Genomic DNA, 25,033 nt, shown 5'->3' with positions numbered 1-25,033 from the left:
AAAAAATCGAAAAAAAACGAAAACGAAAAATCTACGACATTCAGTTGATAATTTCTGTTTTCTAGCAATAACGAAAGAGAGAGAGAGAAAACATTTACGAATGTTGTGAATATCAATTCTGGAGAATTGGCCATAATATTATTTCAAATTTTATTTCCATCTTTTTTTTTCTTTCTTTGATATCAGATTCCAAGTTTTGATGATGATCACCATCATCATATAATTAGTATATGTTTTTTTTTTGCTTTTGATTCGTGAAATGAAAATTTTAACGAATTTTACTTTTTTTCTAATTAAAAAATAAAAAACTAAATAAAAAACCAAAAAACTAGTTATCATTTGCCGTATTCGATTGCTACCCAAAACGATCAGAATAATCATTATTAGTATCATCACTTTGATCAGCATTATGAAAACTAGTTTTAAATTCATTCATTCATTATCTGATTATCATTAAAAAAAAATTGTGTTGAAAACAATCAACTAGCAAGTGTGTGTTTGAGTGTTTTGATCATCATCATCATCATCACCATAATAATATGATTGATAATTAAAAGAAAAAAAATTCAATCAAATACTCTGAACATGAACAATTGGGATGTTTTTTTTGGCTCATTCGAAAACAAAAACAAATGTGGATCATTTTTCCAAATAAGGTATCTCTTCTCTCTCTCTCTCCCTCCATCACCAATATATAAATATGGCCATAATCGATGATTGGTGAACACACAAAACAGCAACACATGACATATAAATTTGAATGACAATCAAAGGTCATCATCGCCTTATAGTTTATTATCATATGTTTTTTTTCTTGATTTAATAATATCATCAAATTTGATGACAATTTTTTTTTTATTCATCAAATACAATAGATTTGCTAAAGCTAATGTTACAAAGAAATAGAAAAAAAAATCAATCGAAATAAAAATAAAGGTCATCGATAGATTTGATCATCAACAGCCAACAACAGTAGTGGGGTGGGAAGGGGAAATGTACGTATATTCGAGAAAGTTGTCAAATCAGTAACAAAAAAAACTGGATTATCCAAATATTCAATATGATGATGATAATTGAAAGTTATTTCGAAACAAAAAAAATAGAGAGAAAAAAAGGCAGAGATAAGAATTACCAAATGTATATAGGCAGCAATCAGAAACAAAACAAAACAAAAACTGACTAAATAAAAAATCCCTTAAGCTATTATGATAATGATGATTATTATGATGACAATAATAATAATGAAACATTTTATGTGTGTGTGTGTGTGTCTACGAATTTGGACACTTTTTTTGGTAACGTCGAGAACGATGACGACAAAAAGAGATTTCTATAATTATCATCATCATCATATAATGATGATGATGATGATAACGGTGAAAAGATTCAAGATAAGCAGTGTTTGTGTCGTGCGACAGTTTTATTTTTTGAATTGATGAAGAAAAAATAAAATAAATCCAGGAATTTTTGTTTTTATTTTTGAACAAAAAAAAAAACAATTTGAAATTGGAAAATAGATGGAAAGTAAAGCTGGAACAATTAATGATGATGATCCATAATGGTGAATGAATGAATATGAATGAAATGAAAAAACCTGATGATAATGATGATGAAAGTTTGTGTGTGTGTGGTTCGTGTTATTAGATGAAATTGAGATCAAAACTTTGTTTTTTTTCTACTACTACCGATATTATCATCATTATAAGCTATTATGGAATGGCTGAATGATTTTGTAACACTTTTTCGAATCATTCAACCATATGGACTAAATATACAAAAACAGCACAACCAGATATGTGGCCAAAGCAGCAAAAAAAAAACTAGACAAAAACCAGAACATCGGATGATATCGATTAATAGATTGATCGAACTCTCGATATATATCTTGTTTATAACTATTCATTCATTCATTCTTATTTATTTATTTTTTTTTTTGCTCAACGATTATTTCCAATACAAGCTGTCGATTTAGGCAACGAAAATGTCAACATTCGATTCGATTCGAGCCAAATGAGATTCTCATTTATCATTATTGATTGAATATTGCTGTAATCAGAAAGAAAAAGAAAAATAAATGCATTTTTACATGGGCAAAAACGTTTATAATGACGATGATGATGATGATGATAATGATAAATGATGAGATAAACGATGTTGACGTTTTCCTGTTATTGTAATTTACGATGAACGTATACGTGTGTGTGAGTGGGAATTATGAAATTCAAAAAAAAAAAAAATGAAAAATTAACAGGAAATATGAAAAATAAATTCAAAAAATTTAAATCAAATACACAGAAAAAAATGTAACGTAATTCGGAAGTTGTTATTGTTGTTATTACCCCGTAGTAGTAATGAGAATGATGATGAACGACTATAATCGATCCAATCGATATATTGATGATGATGATGATGAATGATATGTTTTGTTCGATTTGAACGTATTCAAAAACATTCGATGTTATACCAGAAGCAACAATCCAAACACATCCAGAATTCAAAACCATAAAAACCAAAAAAAAAAAAATCCTTAAAGTCAACAATGAAAAAAAAAACAAACAGACCGACACCCAATTTATCATCATCAAAAAATGAAAAAAAAAAATCAAACCAGATCTGAACCCAATAACTGAATGACTGACTTTTTAAAAAAAAAAATAATAAATAAATCATATATCATTCAACAATCGATTGATCGGTTGGCAATGAATAATTTTTTTTTTTTGATATGAAAACAAAAATCATCATCAAAAATGTTGATTTGGATAATTAAAAACCGAAATTCAATGCAATTCATTCATTTCAAAATTAGCCTTGGGTCCACCAACCAAAATTTCTATTTGGCAATTGGTGTTGTTTTTGTTATCGGCTTATAAAAAAAAATTGCTTCGTTCAGAAATTCAATACGATCATCATCATCATCATCCATCCACGAATAACATCGATCAAATTTTCCAATCAATCAATTGATTGATTGATCGATCGATTCAATTGAATTTCGTACGACTAAATCAAACTTTGGTTCAATTTCATTGCGAAAAATGATAGCGAAAAAAAATCTCATTGCTTATATTTAGAAAAAAAATGATTTTTTTTTTTATTAATGAAAATAAGAAGATAATAATAATCATGATTAATCGAATCAAATCAATAAAAAATAAATTGATTTGAAGATTTAAATGAAAAAAAAGAATTGTGTTTTTGAAATGTAGGTTCAATACAAAAAAAAAGAAAATTCAAAATTTAAAAATTCAAAGTTGGCATAATGAGATTTGATACAATTTGTATAGGCGTTATATGTGTGTAGTAGGATCTATCTGTAAACATTTATATTACATTCATTCATTCATCTACAGTTGTTGTTGTTGTTGTTGTTTTTTCCTTGTTCCGATTAATAGTTTTTCCCGAAAAATTTTTGCAGTTTTTCTTTATTCAATTTTCATCTTCAGGTGTGTGTTGGTGTGATTCATTTTTTTTTTGTTTTCTTTTGATAAAAAAATATAGAAAATTTTTTTTGTTATTATGATGGGCATTCTGTTACATTACAGGAAAGAAAAAATTGATATGCAAAAAGTGTAAAAAGCAGCTAAAATGAAATTCTCATTTTTTTTAGAAAGGGGTTGTGTAAAAATTTCAGTCAATTAATTTGTTTTTTTCAGAATTTTTCAGAAGGAATTAAAATTTCAATTACACAAAAATAACACCCATATAACATTTAACAGGTGGGAAAAAAAATTCATTTTGTACAAAAAAAATTCTCGTAGCTGTAATAGTAGTAGTAGTAGTGGGAGTAGGTGTGTAATCATCATAATATAGATTGCCTTATTTGAAGTTCAAGTGTCTTTCTATTACAAATGTAGATTTACAAATCATATATATGAATGAATGTGTGAATGAATGACAAAAAATTTTTTTTTTAAAACAAACAAGCAAAAAAGAAATAAACTGTAAAAGAAATTGGATCAAGACATTATTTTTTTTATTATTAATATTGTATTTTATACATGAAAAAAAAATGAAAATGAAAAGAAATCAAGTATTTCAAAAAGAGACACAAGAGTGTAAATGAGGACGACCAAGAATGGATTGAAAAAAAAACATCAGTGAAAAGTGTGTGTATGTGAGAGAGAGAGCAAGATTTATTATATCACAAGAGAGTACATAAATGTGGTAGACAGAAGAGAGAGAAAGAAAGAAATTGCAGAGCAAAATTAAGGCCATTCTGTTGTTTGTTTGTTTGTTGTTATTACGTCACATGGAACAATCGATTTTAGATTCAAATTTCATATTATATAAAGGTGGTAGATTCAAAAAAAAAAAACATTGAGAAAGAATTTTTTCTGTTTTTTTTTGCATGGCCATTATGATGATGATAATGCAATTTTTTATGGCCGATTTCGTTTTGATTCAAATTCCTTGGTTTGTTGGTTTTTTTTGTTGTTATTGGATTAATTATAGATGGATGGATGGATTCAATTTGTTGGTTAATGATGATGATCATTTATTTTTTTTCTGATTCTTCTTTCTTAACTTCAGTAGTTGTTTTATTGTTCACATATCGATTTTGAATAAATTGATTATTAGATAATCGTACAGCCATTACAACAATAATTTGGTTTCTCTTTCTGTGAATTATAGCTCATTTCACGTACAATTTCTGCAAATACTTCGTTTACATTATGACGACTTTTAGCTGATGCTTCCATAAATGGTGCATTCCATATCTGTGCTAATGTTATACCTTCCTGTTTGGATACTTCACGTTGATGTTCAATATCGACTTTATTACCAACTAATAATATTGGTACACGATCACTACCTTTTACACGAACAATTTGTTCTTTCATATTTTTAATATCTTGAAATGTTTGATGGCACGTTATTGAATATACAACAACAAAACCTTGACCATTTTTTATATATAGATCACGCATTGATGCAAATTGTTCGGTACCAGCTGTATCTAATATTTCCAGCACACAAGGACTACCATCAACTTCAATTTCTTTACGATAAAAATCTTCAATTGTTGGATCATATTTTTCCATAAATGCACCGGATACAAATTGTACGGTTAATGCCGATTTACCGACACCACCGCTACCCAATACGACTACTTTATATTCACGCATTTTGTTCTTTGTTTTATTGTTTCTCTATTCGTTAAGCACAGTGAATGAGATTAAAAAAAAGTGTGGAGAGAAAAAAAAATTACAAAAAGAAGAAGCTCAGAGACAATCTTCGTCAGTACCCGTTACACACTTTATAATGAGAGATGTTGATGATGATGATGATGATGATGATGACACAAACAAAGAAAAAAAAATTTGATGAATATTTTAAAAAGAAGAAAAAAAAGAAACCAACGATGCACACATAAACAATTGACAAAGACAATTGTGTAAGTTTTGAAAAAAATGGTAATCTTGGGATTCAAAATACCACCACCAACACCACTAACAACAACAGCAACAACAATAATAATAACAGAAAAAATGATGCCGACAAATAAATGATGATGGAAAAAATTTATATCAACTACTACTACTATATGCTACTCAAGCCAGCCAATTTCATATCAATCTTTAAAAAAAAAAATTTTGGTTACTCATCATCATCATCATTTGATGATGACACATTCACCATATAAACAGACAGACAAAATGAAATGAGGAGATGCAAAGACCATATCATTGATTCATTTTGTTTTAAAAGAAAGAAATAAATCTTGTGCATATATCAAATGTACAAATCGGCGTTGTTGGTGGGTGTGTTTGATATATCATTCAAGATTCGATTAGAAATATTTTCCGTTTTTTGTTGTTGTTGACACATCAAAAATTGATAACGATGTGTGATGGTATTATTTTACTTTTAAATTAATAATAATTCAAGGGAAAATTTCCTTTGAATAATGAAAGGCAATTTTTCAATTTGAGATCACGTGTTTATAATTGGTTGGTAATTTAAAACCGTTGTTGTTGTTGCTAATTATTTAGTTGATTCTAGGATTAGAAGATCAATGTTTTTCTTTTGGATCAATCTTATTGATCGTAAAATAATTTCTAAACACACATGGTATCATCATCATCATTGCATATTCTAGATTTTTTTTTTTTTGGAGGGATATAGTGAGTTGATTGATTGATTACAGATGTCTATGTTGTTGTTATTGATTTTATTTGAGTATGATGATGATGATGATGATGAGATACTCATCCAAATGACAAATGTCGTAATTTATTGATTATACAAGCAAAATAATTTCAAAATATGAGTAGGCGAAGTAGATGTCCGATTACAATTTACGATGATGGTGATGATAAGAACAAATTGATTTGATTCAAAAGAAAAAAAAACAATTTGAAGAAATTCAGCAAAACAGAGCAGAAAATTCTAATAAAAAGAAAATGTGGACAAAATGATAAAAACAGAATGACTTGATTATTTGAACTATGGATTTTTTTTTTTTTTAATAAAATGGACGAGGTATTTAGTAGTTTAGATTGCCAAACACATCATCATCGCCATTCACAAATAATTCGTCAATTTTTTTTCATCGTCAAAAGCATACACACATACACACACACACACACACACACACATCTTTTCATTGTGTTTTTCAAATATGCAACATGATGTTGATTGAAATGTTGAAAATTTAGCCAAACAAAAAAAAACTTTGACGAAACTAGAAAAAAATGAATGAATAGATTGTCAGATACAGTATGTATTAGTGGAAATAAAACTGAAAAAAAATAAAAACGACAAAGATGTTTTTGGATGATGATAATGATGAACACTACTACCAAAAACAACCACCACCACCACCACCACAAAAAAAAACAAACAACCACCGATGAAAACCGAAACGTTTGAATAGAAAAAAAAATGGCAATCGAAGTTTATTTTTCTTCGTCGTTGTCGTCTTCTTCGATGAAATGATGATTGCTTAAGTTATTATGGTTAGTTTCTGGATGATGATAATAATATTTCAAAGTCGTTGATGATGATGTTGTTGTTGTTGTTGTAGGTTATTCTTATTATTATTGTAAATGGATGGATGATGTCTATTTTATCTGTCAATCTATCTATCTATCGTCGTCGTCGTCGTCGTAGTCATCATCAACAGTCGACAAAAGTTGATTTTATGATTGCGACTTTCAACAAAATGTAGACGTATCCAAATCACATACACACACAGGTATATCATGTATACACACACATATAAACATTGATTATTTTATTCTTTTTTTGATGATGATGATGATGAAGATAATGGCGTCTTAGTTTGTGTATGTGTGTGGACAAAGCTGATGTTAAATGTACATATTGCGCATTCATCAATGATGGTGGTTTTGTTTTGTTTTTGTTTTTCTTTCGGTCGGTTTGATTGCAATGTAGATTTTTGTTTTTGTTATTGGGTGCTGTTGTGGTCGATATTATTATTTTTTTTGTTGATAATTTTTTGTTGTTGGTGGTGGATAAATATATAGATTGCCGTTCGTTATTACATTTTTTTTTCAATGATTATTTTTGATTATAAATCCAGAAAAAATGAGTGTGTGTGTGTGGCTTTTTCTGGTTGAATTGTGATTGCCGTCAATTGGATTTTGTATTTATATTTTCCTTTGCGTTTGGGGTTAGCTGCTTTCACTGCTATTGCTACTGATAGTCGTCGTTGTTGTTTTTTGATGTTATCATTTATAGCTATGGTTATGATGATGATGATGATGATGATATGGATTTATATGTTTAATGATCCACATAGCATCCGAAATCTAATCGGAAATAATAATAATAATAATCAAACGATACCGGAATCAATAAAGAAAATTGGGTTCCAAAATTTGATAAAAAAAATATGAAAATCATAAGAAATTTTTTTTAGTAGCCGATGATGATGATGATGTTGTTGATTGAAATGGAATATCGTAACGTGTGGTGGTGATTTCATTTGTAACAGAAAGAAAGAATAAATAAAATTACAAATTTTTTGTATTTCAAAATGAAAAAAAAATTCTATAGAATACATACAATTTATCTGCTTTTGTGTGATAGTATATATCATCATTCATATCTCAAAATTGAAGTATTCGATTCGAATCGATTGTCATCCGATATATCGATTATTCGAATATCGTTTATATTAAATGTTAAATTCTTGTTTGATGTTGACCTAAAAATATAATAAACACAAATCATCATGTGAAAGGATTAAAGAAAAAACACAAAAAAAATTAATGATAATGAACAAATATTAAAAATCATCATCATCATCATTGCTAATAGCAACACAACAATAACGATGATGAAAGTGGAAAAATATTGTGGATAAATAAATAATCCTTAACCAGAAAAAGAGAAAAAAAGATTTACGACAATTTTTTTTTTGTCGGATTTATTCTTTTATCTTTTATTGGATGGATATTTTTTTTTCTTTTATCCTCCCCCCCCCCACAACACACGCACAAAAAAATATAAATATAAACAAAGGAAGTTGTCATTTGAATGGATTTTTTTCTTTTTCTTTTTTTTACTGGTTGTTGTTATCATCATCATTATCATCGTTGTTGTCACCGAAAAAAAAAACAATTTATGGCAACAACCTATCACACACATACACACACACATACCAGGAACAAATATTTTCAATTAGGTTATTGAAATCATCTTCATAAAAAAAAACAATGAAATGGTAAAAAAAATGTCAAATATCTTTTTTGAAGAGAAAAAAAAACTCGAAAATCAAAATTGATTCTTTTGTTTTTGTAGAAAAATTCGCAATGATTGATAGATGGTCATTAAGATGTTGATGAATTTGTTTTATATATAAAAAAGAGAATCGAAAACAATAACAACAACAACAACAACGATGATGACGACAACAAAAACTCACTATTTAATGACCACCGGTTTATTTTTTTTTTTTAATGTTCGTTTCGGTATGCAGATGATAATGATTCGGTAGCTATTTTGGATGACTTTAAATGCATGGATAGATGATGTTTGTGTTGTGTTGCTTTTAAACCAATGAAACAAAACAAAACAAAACAAAAAAAAAAAATATTTCAAGTCTGTGAACAATTATGGTTGTATTTTGTGTGTGTGTGTGTGTTTGTGTCGAAGGTCGAAGGTTCACACATACAAAATTCTCAAAAAATAAATGTTCGACACAAACAAAGACGTGACACCAATGTGTGTATATGTGTGTATGAGTATGTGACCTCGGTACACATTCATCATATATACAATATGTAGCTTGAAATGAACAAAAAAAAACTAAGGTCCAAAGATCCTCAGGCACTTTTTATGCAGTGTTGCATATACAGATGTTTTACATAAAAAAATATGTACAAATTGATGGTGTCATACGGTCGACGTGTTGTTGTTCGGTTGGTTGTTTTCAAACACCCAAAATAATAGTAAAAAAAATGACAAAAGCTTCTTCTTTTCTTTATTTTTTTCATAGAATATTTTTCAATAATAATAATAATAAACAATATATTATGATCAATATAATAATCAAGAATAAATGAGAGCAAAGAATCACATAAACACATACAAACCATAAATGATTTGTTGATAAATCCTTTGTGTAGTCGTCAATCGTCATCAATTTTTATAAATTCTCAAATATAAGAATAATGGCTTGTAAGCATGTGGATTCTGAATTTTTGCTGTGTGTATGTGTGTGTTGTATGATGTTACTGGTAGTCGTGGCAGTCGTCATACAAAATAGCAGCTGACTGTACATATTCAGAATATATCACACATTAAAAACAAAAAGAATATACGAATTGAAATTGTCCAAAAATTATTTTGTTGTTGTTGTTGGAAACGTTTACGGCTGACGATGTAAACACACACACACACACACACAATATGAATAAACGTCCAACTTCGAATGAATGAATGAACCACTATCATCTATTGATGGAACCAAAAAAAAAAAAAAAATTTAAACAAAAGCCGATTGTATCCATTCACACACACACACACACACTGCTACTACCACTATTCTTTAAACATATCGTTTTGTTTATGCTACTATGCTTTGCTTGTATGGATATAACAGATTTAAATACCGCTACCATCATTATTATTGTATCATTATTCTCTTTTGATTAGATCTGATGATGAAATAGTAGCAGTATAGTGGAAAATAGACACACAATACATACATACATTTATTTCATCTCTTTCTTATTTCAAAATCCACAATTATTGAATGTCTTTCTCTCTTTTTTCTTTTTTTTTGCCAATGGATGATTTCAAGTTCTAAAATAATAATAATATATGACAAACGACGAAGAAGAAAAAAAAAATCTATTCGAATCTTGTTTTTTTGTTTGGCTGTTTCAACTTTGTATTACTTGTATTTTGTTTGGTGTTTTTTTTTTTCTTTCACCAATATGATATGATGATCATCATGCATCATCTTGTACTGAAATAAATGATGATGATGATGATGGTTATTAGATGTTTTAGCGTCTTAGTTTTTGTTTTTATTTTTATTTTTGAATCCGAATTCGGATGTGTAGATTGAAAGATGGGAATGAGTCATGCTTTGAGTTTTTTTTTTGTTGTTGATTATTCGTTATATATACAAGTTTTATTATCATGGTTAATTTCTATATTCGATTATTATTCAGGATGCTGACCATGGTGGCTTCTGTCTGTTTTGCCTCGAAGCATATATAAAGTTAAAGTCGATTGTTGAATTGAATTAAATATATAGAATAACACATAATAAGCCTAAATAGGAATGGGAACAAAAAAAACTTTTTATTCTGATGCCTGTTGCTTGTCATCATGCTGATCATTGATCATTGATCATTGAGCATTGATTTTTGATGAAATTGCCATTGAAATGTTTTTCTTCATGATGACGGGATAATTGTGATTGATCAAATGAAAACAAATATTTTTTTTTTCTACATCGAATGATTGATTTCATATTATCATTTTTTTTTCTCTCTCTCTCTCTCATTCATTGCTTCCGTTTAAATAGACTTTGATGATGATGTTCAAATAGTGGTCATGTATATACTAAAAAATACATTCGATATTTGAAAAAAAAGAAAAAGAAAAATGCAAATTCAATTTACAATTTTTTTTCTGCTTTGTTTTATTCATATCATCATCATCTTAATCACATTCAAGATCTTTCATCGAATCATGCTGTTGATGACCACATCACATTTTTTTTTCATAACCATAAACGCAAATGTATTTTAATATTTTCACATATCATCATACCAAAAAAGTTTTTAGGTCATCATTAGAAATTTTCATGTGAACTTATGGAACATACACACACACACACACACACAAACACATCGAGACAACAATTCCGTTAATCAACATTAAAAGTCATTTTGGTCATTTAATTAACCACTTGAACATTGGATGCATTTTTATACAATCATTTAAAATTTAAATGAAACACATTGTACGCAATCTGTCGGTGATTATTACAACTATGTTGTTGTTATTATTATTTAAAAATTATTGGCTTCCAAAATTGATCACATTTCACTCGGAAATAATTGGAAATCATTTCATAATGATTTGAATCTAATGCCATAAATGATACACCACTGGATTGATTATTTAGATCGATTGCTTCATTCCATTCGATTGTTTTATCACCATTTTTCAATGCATTTGGATGTCCTGTCCATGCGAATCGTGTCCATGCATTAATCATATCATTACTTAGTTGAATTTCACTTTTTGAATATGCATTATGATTCATGGGTACCATAAATAGATAAGCAACATCTTCACCATGACAAACACCTTCCCAACCATCGCCGCTAAATGCTCCATTTGATAATGGTAACATTAGCCGATATGAATAAAATGTATTGATTGTTGAATTTAGACCACGTGACATATATTCACCGAATAACATTGTCGGACAAACCAGATGATAATCACCGAAAACATCGGCTATAATTATTCTGTAATGGAAATTTAAAAAAAAATATCAAAATCTTCATTCTATTATCATGGATCATACCTCATATCATCTGCATTTGATTTTTCATCCAATTGTTTCATATAAAATTCAATAACTGATTGTGTAGTTTTTTCGGATTTTTCAAATATCATCATCATCAACCAAATTGCCGTTTTAACCATAGGCAATGTAATGTTTGGATTTTTAACATTCGGATTCATTATTGATGGCACTAATTGTGAAACGAAACCAGATCCTTCATTTCGATTCACACCAAACATAATATCTACATGATTAAATTGTTTTGTTTCTAATGCTTTCAGAGGCGGAATTGGCATCAATTTTTCACCATAAACAGGAATCATTAAACGTCCATTGATCAAATCATTTGTGCTTGCATTCAGAATTTCAGTGACATTTTTTGATTGTAAACATTCAATAGAAGCTGTTTCATTATATGGTTCACTATAACAATTTAATCGTTGTGCCAAACCAATCGTCTTATTTAATGCTTTATGTTTTTCACATGATCCCAAATAAGCATTGGTGGAACCAGACTGAAGAATTGCTTTGGTAAATAAACCTTTTGTTAATGGTGATAAAATTAATGCCGATATTGACATTGAACCAGCCGATTCACCAAATACTGTCACACGATTTGGATCGCCACCAAAATGACCAATATTATTATGTATCCATTGGAGGGCTAAAATTTGATCATATAATCCTTGATTTCCAGGTACATTATCCATTTCAGTATAAAGAAAACCAAATGGTCCAAGACGATAATTAATCGTGACAACAATAACATTACCCATTGAAACCATATAGCTTGGATTGTAAACATCATCAAATATTGAACCACCAATAAATGAACCACCATGAATCCAGACCATAACTGGAAGATACATTTTTGGTTGATGTTCCGGTTTATAAACACTAAGATAAAGACAATCTTCACTCATTGATTTCGCATCTGAAGGAGGTCGTTGTGGATCACAAACAGTTCTTATATATTTACCCGGTTGTGGACATGCATCACGTTTTTCAATAGCATCATAAATTCCAGACCAATTTTCAACAAATTTTGCTTTTTCAAATCGTTTTGCATTTCCTATAGTCAACATCAGGAAAAAAAAATCAAATTAGAATGGACTTAATTTAGTAAGAAAAAAAAATAACTTACCATAACGAATACCTTGATAAATATAAATGCTGTCACCATCATTTAATTGTGATTTATAGCCACGAACCTGACCAGAATCAATATTGATAATTGGTGCATATTCAATACCGTACACAGCGTAAAGAATAGACAGAAAAATTAATAAACGAATCATTTTTTTTAGATCCATACAAAACAAAGAAAAAAAAAATAATCCATTCATTTTTATATCGACGGAAAAAAACCCAATTGATTTTTTTTTTTCATTGTCAAATCATCAAATCAAATTGAACAAACAAACAAACAAAAAAAAAATATTTCATTAACATCTTAGTTACCATGATATTTCGATATGGATTAAATTAATAATAATGATGATGATGATGATTGTGGCCAATTTAATAATCTGAATGACATTGATCATTATTGTCTATTTTGTTGATTAGAAAAATTGTTTTTTTGCTTCTTTTTATTATTTCAAAAAAAATGTTTATAACAATTCTTATAAATGTGATAATAATATTTTGGACAATCATAATCATTATCATCATCTTGGATATCATCGGATGGATTAAATATAATTTTGGTTAGTGGATGGATTTGAAGAACAAATTAAAATGTGTAAAAAGAAAACCAGAGAGAAAGAAATGAATAATTAAAAAATTTTTGACCGATTCGATTGGCACTGAAATGTATTCTTAATTATTTGTTATTAATTGTTTAAGCTTTTTCAATATAGTATCAATCTTATTCTTTTTGTCACGTTCATTTTTGGATAATGCTGAAAATATTGTCTTTTTATTATCACCACGTACTAATTTTTCCAATAAAATTAATGCCGTCTGTGGATTCACACGTAAATAACGGGATTCATTTTTACCATATTCAGCAAAATATGTACTCCATGAATCGAATTCAATGAAAAGATCCATTGTTTGTCGTAGTTCAGCAAAACAGGATTGTAATGCACCTTCTTCGAATTCTTTAACCGGTTCACTACCGGCAAACATTTCACATTGCATTAAATCAAGATTGAATTGTTGTAGAAAACCATGTGAAATGGCTTTTACATCATCTTCCAATAATATATTCAATAAACGTGATGAAATAAATTTACATGCTGATAGGCAGGCAGTTTGAGCAACTTTTGATGGAAGATTTGTGAATGCTTCGAATGTTGATTTTAGAAAAGCCATCAAATCAAGAATATAACTGGATGCTTTACCCGGTGAATCGGATAACATATAATTATAATTGGCGAGAGAGAAAAATTCTTCAATTTTATTATTCAATTGAATATAGATCTGTGATTCAGCTTCGGATCGGGAATCTTTAAACATTGTACGACCTTGTAATCGTGCTAGATGTGATTGTGATGCCGGTTCCGATAATGATAATGAATATTTAAGACGATTTGATGATGTAAAATTATCCGATGATTTTTCCTTAGTATTTTTACGATGAATCAATTCGGAAATGAACACCTCTAATGCAATGCTTGATTCTTCTAGATAATTTGTATTGATTGATATTTGTATCAATTGTAATAGGCCTAGATTTGGCTTTTTAATTAGACTAGAAAGTGAATCGCTCAATGTTCTTGTCAATAATAGATTGGTTGATTTTCGCACAGTATCTTCTTTATCACTATCACTTAGATTTAAATCTTCAATAAATTTCAAACAAACAATGATGAATTCTTTAACTTTTTTATATACTTGTGGTACAAATAGTGAGAATGAAAATCGTTTTGGAAAAGTATCCATTTTTTGTATGGTATCATCATTATCATTGAACATTTGTAATTCATCACCATTCAATTCGTTGAAATATTCATTAAATTCACGTATATTGTTCACCACCAATGGATGATAAGTATCGGAATCGAAAATTTTTCGAAAGACTAGTGACCATTGTTTGAGAAGAATATCCGTATACAGTTGTCGAAGTTCGACCAATAATTTCATAATCGATTCTACGGCATAACCATAATTGTGTGTAGTTTCACAGAATAACATTAACATATTTTTCATGTATAACATTTGTTCAGAATCCTGACATAATGTAGCTTGAAAATGAATCGATTCAATCAATGATTTTATAATATCATTCCAATTTTCTTCCAGATATTCTTTCGTAACCAAACCATTCGATGTATTCAATAGATGATCTTCGATGACAAAAAATCCGACAACACCGAATAAATAATTTTTAAAATTTTCTCGATTAAAAACATTTGTAATACTAGCAGCAGCAGCAGCAGAAACTGATAATGATTGTGGTGGTGTAATTGAAAATGATTGCAAAATAAGACGTGCCTGTTGTTTTCGTTGTTGTCTATAATATGATTCAAACTGACCACGTGCACCAAGACAACCAAATATATGTAGACAACGATAAACCGGGCTAAAATCGACTAAATCAGTTGCACTTAATTCTTCTTGTATCATCATCATGTAATCATCTTCATTATCTGAATTGATACCATTATTATTATTATTGTCATCATCATTTTGATTTAATCCATTTATTTTATCACCATTTGATGATCGAATGTATTTTGAATGATCAATATTTTTATCACGATTATTCAATGTTGTAGTTGTTGATAAAATCATAGCAAAATCCTTAGATTTGTAACGAATGGCCGTATTTTTCATTGCAATTTCACCAATTTTAAATGTCAATTGACGAATATTTTCAAGAAAATCTTTTAAATCTTTCATTGATTCTTTTTTAATTGTTTCGCGTATTTTAGGCACACGTAAACACATTGTTTGTGCAAAACGATATTTCTTAAATTTAGACATATATAATCTTTCAAATTGTTCCAATGTTTTCAATGCTGAATAATACTTTTTTTCATTCATCTGTTGGTCAAGTTTAGAAAATGTTTCCAACATTGGTAAACATTCCTGTAAATATTCGATTGCTGTTTTTGTATTACACAATACACGACGATATTTTATCAATTCATCGGCTTTTCGTTGAATATTTTCCGATGATTTCAATAGTTCATGATTTATTTGATTGATTTCACTTTTTAAATCCTGTGCTTGTGGCCGTACTTTAAGCAATTCATGTATACAATCAACAAATCCTTGATAATGACAATTACACATTCTTTCAATGTCTTTATCATGATTCTTGATACGCATATCAAGTTTTTCCATAAAACGATCATGTTCATCGCCATCATATATTGCTCTGTGTTTGTAAAAAAAAAAAAATAAAAGAAAAAAACAACAAATATTAGATTTATTAAAATCAAAAATTGATTCATAACAATTGGATTGTATTGGCAGAAAGAAATCCAGCAAAAAAAAACCTTAAAACCAATGCTATTGTACTGGCATCCGAAGATTCCAATTCCAATAATAAATGATCAAATTTTGTATCCGAACGAAATAATGATTTCGAAATTGAATTTGATGATGATGATGAGGATAATGTGATAGCTGTCGTCGTCGTCGTCGTTGCTGTTGTTGTGTTTATCATTTTTTAAAACATTTATTATTCATATCATGTGAGGAAAAATTGAATCAAACAAAAAAATGGTCAACCAATGAAATGGAATTTTTTTTTTTTTGGTTTGTTTTTAAATTAACCGAAAACATTCGAATGATGATGAGTTAATATATATAACTGTAAACAACCAATCGTATACACATATATACACACAAAACACATACACTATTTGTGTGGATACCAAACCCAGAAACGAAAAAAAAAAATGAAATGAAACCAGATCCAATGGAAAAATCAAATCAGCTGTAATTTATATAGAGCACACACACATACAACACACAAAACACGTACACACAAACAGGAATGCAATAATATCGAACGAATCTCGATGTAAATAAATAAAAATATAAATCGAATATATATACTAACCGAATTGTTGATCCCAATTGAAACACTGGATCCATTTCAATTTCAGCAATATACATGTCGATACGACGTTCTTTAATTTCATATTCAAAATGATCATTACAACAATTTTGATGATTTGAATCCATTATACGTTTGGATTTTTCTTTTAAATCTCTTAAATCAGTTATTGAATGTGATAGACCTTTTTGTCGTTGTTTTATTAGAATATTTTTTCGATTATTATTATTATTATTCAATGGAATATTAATAATTGGTGATAATGACTGTTTATTATTCATTAATATTGATGATGATCGTTGTTGATCATTCTTATTGTTGTTGTTGTTGACTAGATCATTTTTTGGCTGCTGTTTATGTTGATTTATATTACGATTATCATCATCAATATTCCATCGTTCACCATTGTTTATAATACTATTGTTTGATAGGTGTTTCTCAACATTATTATTATTGTTAACGTTTGTTTTTGATATTCGTTGATGATGATGATGATGATGATTATTATTATTAAAACGAGATGGTGAATTATTTATAATAAGTGTTGTATTATTATTATTGGCAAAATTTTTTGGTGATCTAAATTGATTATTAAACATTCGATTTGTTTGCATTTGTGATGTCGTTGATGATGATGATGGACTATTGTTGTTGTTGTTGTTGTTGTTGTTATTGTTATTATTACCACCACCACCACCACGTATACTCCAGCTACTTTTAGATAAAAATTTCTGATTCATTTTCAATAATGATGACATTTTGTTCGTTTGTTCATTAATAATCAAACAAACAAACGAATGAATGAATGAATGAAAAAAAAACAATTTCGAATCAATGGACGAAAATCATTCAACAAAATGATGATGATGATGACGATGAAAAAAATGATAATTTTCCCTGAGAAATATGAATCGATTTCATAGCAAATGTTGTTGACGTTTTCAAGTAGAAAAATGATGATGATGATGATGATGAAGATGAAAATAAAAAAAAATTTCCCGATGAATACGGTGATGTTGATGAATGAACAAATAAAGAAATTTTTAAAAAAAACTTTAAAAATAATAAAAATAATGTCCACGACGTTTATGTTTTTTTTTTTCGTTCCTAAATGGCCACGAAGTTGTTGTTGTCGAAGTTTTTTCTCTCTTTATTATTATTATATACTCACCAAAAAAAGCTCGATTTGTTCGATGATGATTTCAACTTTATTGTTCACAATACCACCACTACGACGATGACGACGACGACGACGATCCTGAATAATACCATTCATGTACGAACAAACAAACGAATGAACATAACAACCAACCACCTTTTTTACACCAAAGATCCTTAAAGCGTGAAAAAAAGCAGCTGAAATCAACTTGTTTGATGACGATTGAATACACTGATCACAAACAACAAGTATTTTTTTTTTTTTTGGCATTTTTGGCCCACTCTATCGTTCGTTGATGTTTGTTTGTATGGATCGTTGCCAGCCATTAATGGCAATATTCCAGAGGTATACAAAGATAAGAATTTGCTTATTTTCTTAATTTAATCGATTATAATAGTACATTCAAATATATGTTTGATTTATTTGGCCTGTTGAAGATTTTTTCTTTCCTTTACTATCAAATCCAAATGATGATCCATCAGCAAAAAAATTGATCAAATTTAAAATTTTACAATTGATTCCTGATTGTGTTCCAAGATGGCGCTCTTCTAACATAAACAATCTCATTTGGTATTTCTTGTTTATTTTCTGTTTGATTGTTTCGGACATTCGAAAGAGCATTGTGGATCATGAAGATTCTGGTTCCATTAATTCAAGATAACGTGGATTTTTGTCAATTAATCATATGTCAAAGCTGAATTTTTTTTCTGGATTCATTCAAATTGGATACCGTTGAAATACCCAGAGTTTGATCACTGTCTATCTATCACTCACTCTCATTTGATCATTTATATTGCGTCTTTATTTTTTATTTGTTATTGTTTCTGTCAAATCATCCATTGTCTAAAATCATTTTTTTTGTTTTGTTTATTGTCTCCATTTTCGTACATCTTTATGTGCGTGTTTATATAAAAAGAGTTTCAAACAACGAACCAAAAATGTATGTAAAAAATAAATCCTGTCATACGGGTTCACATCAGGTTTTTTTTTGTTCAATTTCTCTATCTTTTCTGAAATTTCCAATTCAATTTTTTCAATATCCTCTTTTGAACATCATTAGACTTTCTCTATTTTTTTTGTACTTCATTTACCACTTTCTATAAATTACCGTTTTTCATATCAAAAAATCTTGTTGAAACTTGTCCACAATTTACCGTATACGTGTGTTTTGTTTATTTGATGAAAATTTCCGCGTTTGATATATATAAAGATATATTATTATTATTTTGCGTGTGTTTATTTGACCTGGTTTTGATTTTGATATGAAATTCTTTATTTTTGAAATTCTTGGCCTAGATTTGTTATGTTTTTAGCATGTGTAGTGTGTGTGTGTGTTATGGTGATTCTTATAAATTAATTTATTCGTTTTTTTCTACTACTCTCATTCTTCAATATTTTAATTGTATTCTTAATATTTCAATGATTTGATTTTAAAAAGACGACGATTTTTTCTTTTAATTGATTATTATTAATTGATTGATTTTTTTTTCAATTTTCGTTATTCAAGATTTTCATCTTTCTCTCTTCAGATAAAAATTAGCGCCTAATTCTCTCATCAAACATCTGAAATAAAAAACATAAATGATGCCTGGTGATAATGATAAAAAAATTGAACGGCAGCCACAAAATTCACCAAGAACATCGAATAATGAAATTTTTTTCCTTGAAACAAATGATGATGAACCATCATCATCATCATCATCGATGAAATCAACTGTTAAACGTGAAAATGGTTTCCTAAATGATGAAGGCGAATTTCATAAAGAATTCCATGATGCTGATGATAATGGTGGTGGTGGTGGTGGCCATCATCATGATGATAATAAACGACAACGTCCGGAGCCATCATCATCATCAACACAATCGTCATCGACTACTGCTAATAGTCCCAGTGGTTCCGGTTCAAATACAATGCCAATATTTGGTATTACACCACCGAATTTTGTTTCATTTGAAGAGATTATGAAAACAGCTAATGAAATGAGCCGTAATGGCATTGGTCAATGAAATTGTATTTAATCAGGATTTTAAATTGGAACGTAAAGAAGATTCATCATCATTATCAAAATTTGAATCTACTGTACGTGAAACAATGAAAAAAGCATTCTGGGATATATTGGAAGAACAATTGGCAGAACAGCCCCCAAATTATAAACAGGCTATATCATTATTGAATGAAATAAAGGAAACATTACTGTTATTTCTAATGCCACAACATGTACAGCTTAAGAATGAAATCAATGAAATATTGGATATTGATTTGATCAAACAAAAAGTTGATAATGGTATTGCTGATTTTCAACGTTATGCACAATATATATTGTCTGTATGTTCAAGACTTTGTTGTCCGGCACGTGATGAAATGATTAAGAATTTGACCGAAATCAAGGATATGATACCATTGTTTAAGTATGGATCTTTGATTTTTTTTCTTATTACTTTAATTTAATTTCAAAAATTATTTCATTCTTCATCTAGAGGAATATTTGAACTTCTTGAAGTGATGCGTTTAGATTTTGCAAATTTTTACATACAACAATTCCGTCCACATATACAGCTGGCATCTGTTGAATATGAACGTGGTAAATTTAAAAATTTAATTGAAGCACATCAAAGTAAGTTATAAATTATATTGTTTTTTGTCATTGTTAATAGAAAATTTCCCTTTTTTTGGAATAGAATATCAAATCGATGTACTCGAATTTACCACCAAATGGATTCGTAGAAATTATGAATGTCTTGATCTATCCAATGAAATGGATATGAAACATTTATTTAATAAAGTATTGATTGCATCATATATTGATCTACTTCGATGTTTGAATCCATCATTCAATTGTTATATGATTAAAAATGAACAGAAAAATGAATCATTATTAGAAGATGATTATCCAGAAACATTGTTATTGATTCGTAATCGTATTGATTCGGTTCTTGAAAAAATTTTCAAAGTAACATTCATTAGTAGTGTTTTTGTCGTTACATTTGCCGCCATTGGTGAACCATTACAATCTATTAAAGATTTTCGAATGAAATTGAAAAAAGAATTGGAAGCCATAACATCGAATGATGAACAACAAAAAATTCCATTACAATATCTAAAATTGGATGATGTAAAATCGATGCTTACATCGATAGCCACACAAGTACGAACATCGATTGAAAAAGCATTGATTGATTATAAAGCACCACAATCATTGAGTGGAGAGAAATTAGATTCACTTAATTATCAGATCAATGAATTATCTACACCCGGTAATCGTATTCGTTCTGTTATGGAAAGACGTATATTGGAATTTATTGAACGTGTCATTCAATCACCACCATCACAAACTGCCGCACCGATACAGGTACCAAGTGGTCTAAGTACATTCGCCAACGAATTGATACAGATTGCAAGTGAATTTACACGTCTTGTTTCGTATAATCGTGCCGTTTATTCACCTTATTATACAAAAATCATTACCAACATTGCCGGACAAACACATTATATTCCGCAGAATGAATTAAAATCAATTGAAAAATCATTCTATGGCTAGTCTTAATCGTCATTTACTACTATTATTCTCTAACACATATTATACTTTTGTTTATCATTTATTTCAAAATAAAAAATTTTCTTTTTAATGATATTACCTTTGAATTTAATAATAAAATTGTCCATCGTATTATTCAATGGTCAGGTTAAGTGATTCGCCATAATGAATCGACATTTATCATCATTATTATTATTTTGTTGGATTTGAATGGAATTTAAAATAATTCAATAATTGAAATATTTAATCAATTTCTCGTTAATTAAATCAATAGCTAACAAAATAGTGTGTTTGATGATTTATAAAAATCCAATTTCTTAATAATCTGGATTGTATTTCGTTGAAATTGGCCAATAAAAATGAAAATAATCATCAAACAATTTTCATTCGGTCTTTTATTATCATTCCAATCATCAATGTTGTTTGTGAATACATTACAACAAAACCGAAACTATGATGACATTTCTGTTGATCAAATAATCATACCATATAAAACGATATATGGTATTCCGAATAAATGCAAAAAAATATCCGAATATCGAACAATTGAACAAAATTATCAATCATGTCAATTGAATTCATTGAAAAAATGGCAAATTACTGTAGATCAATATGTAAGTGATATGATGTTGTTGTTGTTGAATTATTACTATGAATGGAATTTTTGTTTCTTTTCTCTCTTTCTCTCAATTATACAGTATACCGAAACTTTAAATTTTTGTTGTTTTGTTTACGATGTATTAAATTGTGAAATAAAAGTTTTATCCATTTGTGATTCAGAATATTCCAATCAAAATGAACGAGAAACAAGACGACTGTTTGATAAATCATGTAAACCGATTATAAAGAATGATGCATGCAATATAGATGATAAAGATAAATGGAAAGAATATGCAACATACGCTGGTATTGCAATAGCTGGAATTTTTATAATCATAATAATAATATGGGGTGGTAGAAAAATTTATTATCGAATAACCACTACACCTGAAATGAAAGCAATGGAGGCATATAAGAAAGAAAAATTTGAACAATTATTGGAAATGGAAACAATTCGTACAATTTATGATCAAGAAGTTGATAATTTGGACAATATTTGGTACGAAAGTACAGCTAAAACGATAAAATCAGGAAAGCCAACAACATCTAGTTCAGTTGTTGACAAACGGGATAATGTAATGACGACTTTATCGATACAAAATAAAGGTTTTAAGGAAAAAATACGTTCAGATATTGAAACGAATTCAAAAAATACAAATTTTTGGAATGATTTTCATGCAAATTCACAAAAATATTATGCTGATTCATCATCCTCCAATTTGGTGCCGAAAAAGAACATGAAGGAACGATTTAAATGGTCGAAAAAGAAAGTAAAAAATGGAAAAAAAGATGCAATGAATAGAGATGAATTAATTCGATCAGAAGCACGTTTACAATATGAAGATATTAAAAAAGATAATCGACGAAGATTAACGGATGATAAAGCATATTATGCAAAAATTAAAAAAGAAACAGCAAAAAACATGCCAATAGTAGATAGAGAAAAATTGGGAAAAACATTAAGACCAAGAAAAAAACTTGAACAAAAAGAAGACATTGATCCATTGTTGGCGAAAACGATTAGCATTCTAAATCAAGAACAGATTGATATTCATCATGAAATGTTACGTACGAAAAGATTTGCTAAATTTGAAAAAATGGATCAATTGGAAAAATGGTCCAAAACATTGAAAGAAACACGGACAAAAACACGAAACGATCGTAACAAAGAATTTTTTGGTGAACCAGTTAAAATTTTAGATATACCGGTGATCGATGATGAGGATTTAGCTTTCGATTTCGAACCGGAAGAAGAAACAGCTATTATTGGTAGTAGTTCAAAAAAGTTATCGACGAAAAAAGGAAAATCGAAAAAAGATTTGAAATCGAAAGATAAAACCTCAGATCAAGAAAGCGTCAGCAGCAGCAGCAGCATTGGCAGCGTTAGTGATGATGAAAAAACTAAATTATCAATGAAAGATAAGAAAAAAGATAAGTTAGCTGCTAAGAAGTTGAAAAATAATGAAAAAATTGTAGATGAAAAAAAAGTTACTACTGATGAAAAACCTGCGACGGTGGCGGCGGCAAAACCATCAGATAAAAAGACAACGGAACAAGAAAACATTCAACCACCACCACCACAACAACAACAACAACAACCACCACCACCACAACAACAACAACAACCACCACCACCACCACAACAACAACAACCACCCCCACCGCAACAAGAACCATGGTGGAAACCACAAACACAACAACAGCCACCACCACCGCAACAACAACAGCAACTACCACCACCACCGCAACAACAACAACAACCACCACCGCAACAAGAACCATGGTGGAAACCACAAACACAACAACAGCCACCACCACCACCACCACCACAACAACAACAACAACAACCGGCACAAGAATCATGGTGGGAACCACAAAGACAAACACAACCAAAACCAAAACAAAAACCAAAATTAAAAGATGATATAGTTATAATAGATTATGAGTATGTTTATTTAGATCATAACGGTAACATAATTAAAAAAGAAGAAGGACAAAAAGAAGCTATTGCCAGTAATAATACATTTAGTGGAAAAAAAATATACAAAAAGATACAGAAACTTATTAAACCAGATGATTTCGAACCGGGAGTAACACGAATACCAACACCATCACCACCACCAGACTTAATAATCGAAGATGTAACAGAAGATTTTCCCCCACCAAAACCAAATCAGCTTCAATTAGGATGGAAAGATGAACTACAAGAAGATGATGAAACAAAAGATATATACATTGGTGATGATGTCGAAAGATCTGAAACAACAACAGAATCAGCTAACGAAATGGTCGAATCAAGGAATATCGACCAATGTAAACAGCAATCATCATCACAATCAAATAATGAATCGACGACAACGGAAAGGATTAGAAAATCATTGAAACAAATAGTCCTTTCAACAGCAACAGAATTATCACCTGGAGATCAACAATACATTAATTTCGATGAAAAATTTATCGGATAAAAAATAATAAAAACTTTACTTTAATTTTTTTAATGAATTTGAATGGGTTGTTGAGTCAGATTGAAAAATTAAAACAAATTGATCATAAAGAGAAATTGAACTTGATTCAATTCAATCATTGACGACTATTTTTTCGATGTTCTTTTTTCTTCAGTTTACATTTTACATTTCACAACCATTACCAGCATCGCTCATCATCAGATGAAAAATCAACGCACACAACGTCAGTGTTTGGACAATCAATAGTTG

General features: G+C 29.1%; 3 protein-coding genes across 4 annotated transcripts; 1 reads left to right on the top strand and 2 right to left on the bottom strand.

The window, feature by feature from the left end:
* Positions 1 to 3,068: 3,068 nt before the first annotated feature.
* LOC124490365 (cholinesterase) lies at positions 3,069 to 13,391 on the bottom strand. The gene is made up of 4 exons (XM_075730438.1): positions 13,152 to 13,391; positions 12,026 to 13,079; positions 11,533 to 11,966; positions 3,069 to 5,113 (listed from the first exon to the last, which is right to left on the bottom strand). Exons 1-4 carry the CDS (start codon positions 13,351 to 13,353, stop codon positions 4,578 to 4,580), a joined length of 2,226 nt encoding a protein of 741 aa, XP_075586553.1. The 5' UTR covers positions 13,354 to 13,391; the 3' UTR covers positions 3,069 to 4,577.
* Positions 13,392 to 13,809: 418 nt separating this feature from the next.
* Sec15 (exocyst complex component Sec15) lies at positions 13,810 to 18,158 on the bottom strand. Of its 2 annotated transcripts, none has more exons than XM_047052839.2 (2): positions 17,028 to 18,158; positions 13,810 to 16,337 (listed from the first exon to the last, which is right to left on the bottom strand). In XM_047052839.2, the coding sequence occupies exons 1-2, from the start codon at positions 17,780 to 17,782 to the stop codon at positions 13,829 to 13,831; spliced, it is 3,264 nt and encodes a 1,087-aa protein (XP_046908795.2). In that variant the 5' UTR covers positions 17,783 to 18,158; the 3' UTR covers positions 13,810 to 13,828. The 2 variants fall into 2 exon arrangements, with proteins under 2 accessions (XP_046908795.2, XP_046908796.2); XM_047052840.2 differs by lacking the exon at positions 17,028 to 18,158 and adding an exon at positions 16,459 to 16,903.
* An 828-nt stretch (positions 18,159 to 18,986) lies between these two features.
* On the top strand, positions 18,987 to 21,813 carry LOC124490364 (T-complex protein 11-like protein 1). Its single transcript, XM_075730439.1, is given in 5 exon segments — positions 18,987 to 19,123; positions 19,691 to 20,172; positions 20,174 to 20,592; positions 20,662 to 20,798; positions 20,863 to 21,813. Coding segments are annotated over 4 exon segments (1,824 nt in total). The 5' UTR covers positions 18,987 to 19,123; positions 19,691 to 19,764; the 3' UTR covers positions 21,723 to 21,813.
* The last annotated feature ends 3,220 nt before the right edge of the window (positions 21,814 to 25,033 follow it).

This window comes from Dermatophagoides farinae, chromosome 4 (assembly GCF_024713945.1).
Source record: "Dermatophagoides farinae isolate YC_2012a chromosome 4, ASM2471394v1, whole genome shotgun sequence".
NCBI classification, from domain to species: domain Eukaryota; kingdom Metazoa; phylum Arthropoda; class Arachnida; order Sarcoptiformes; family Pyroglyphidae; genus Dermatophagoides; species Dermatophagoides farinae.
This window is presented reverse-complemented; position numbering and strand designations above follow the sequence as displayed.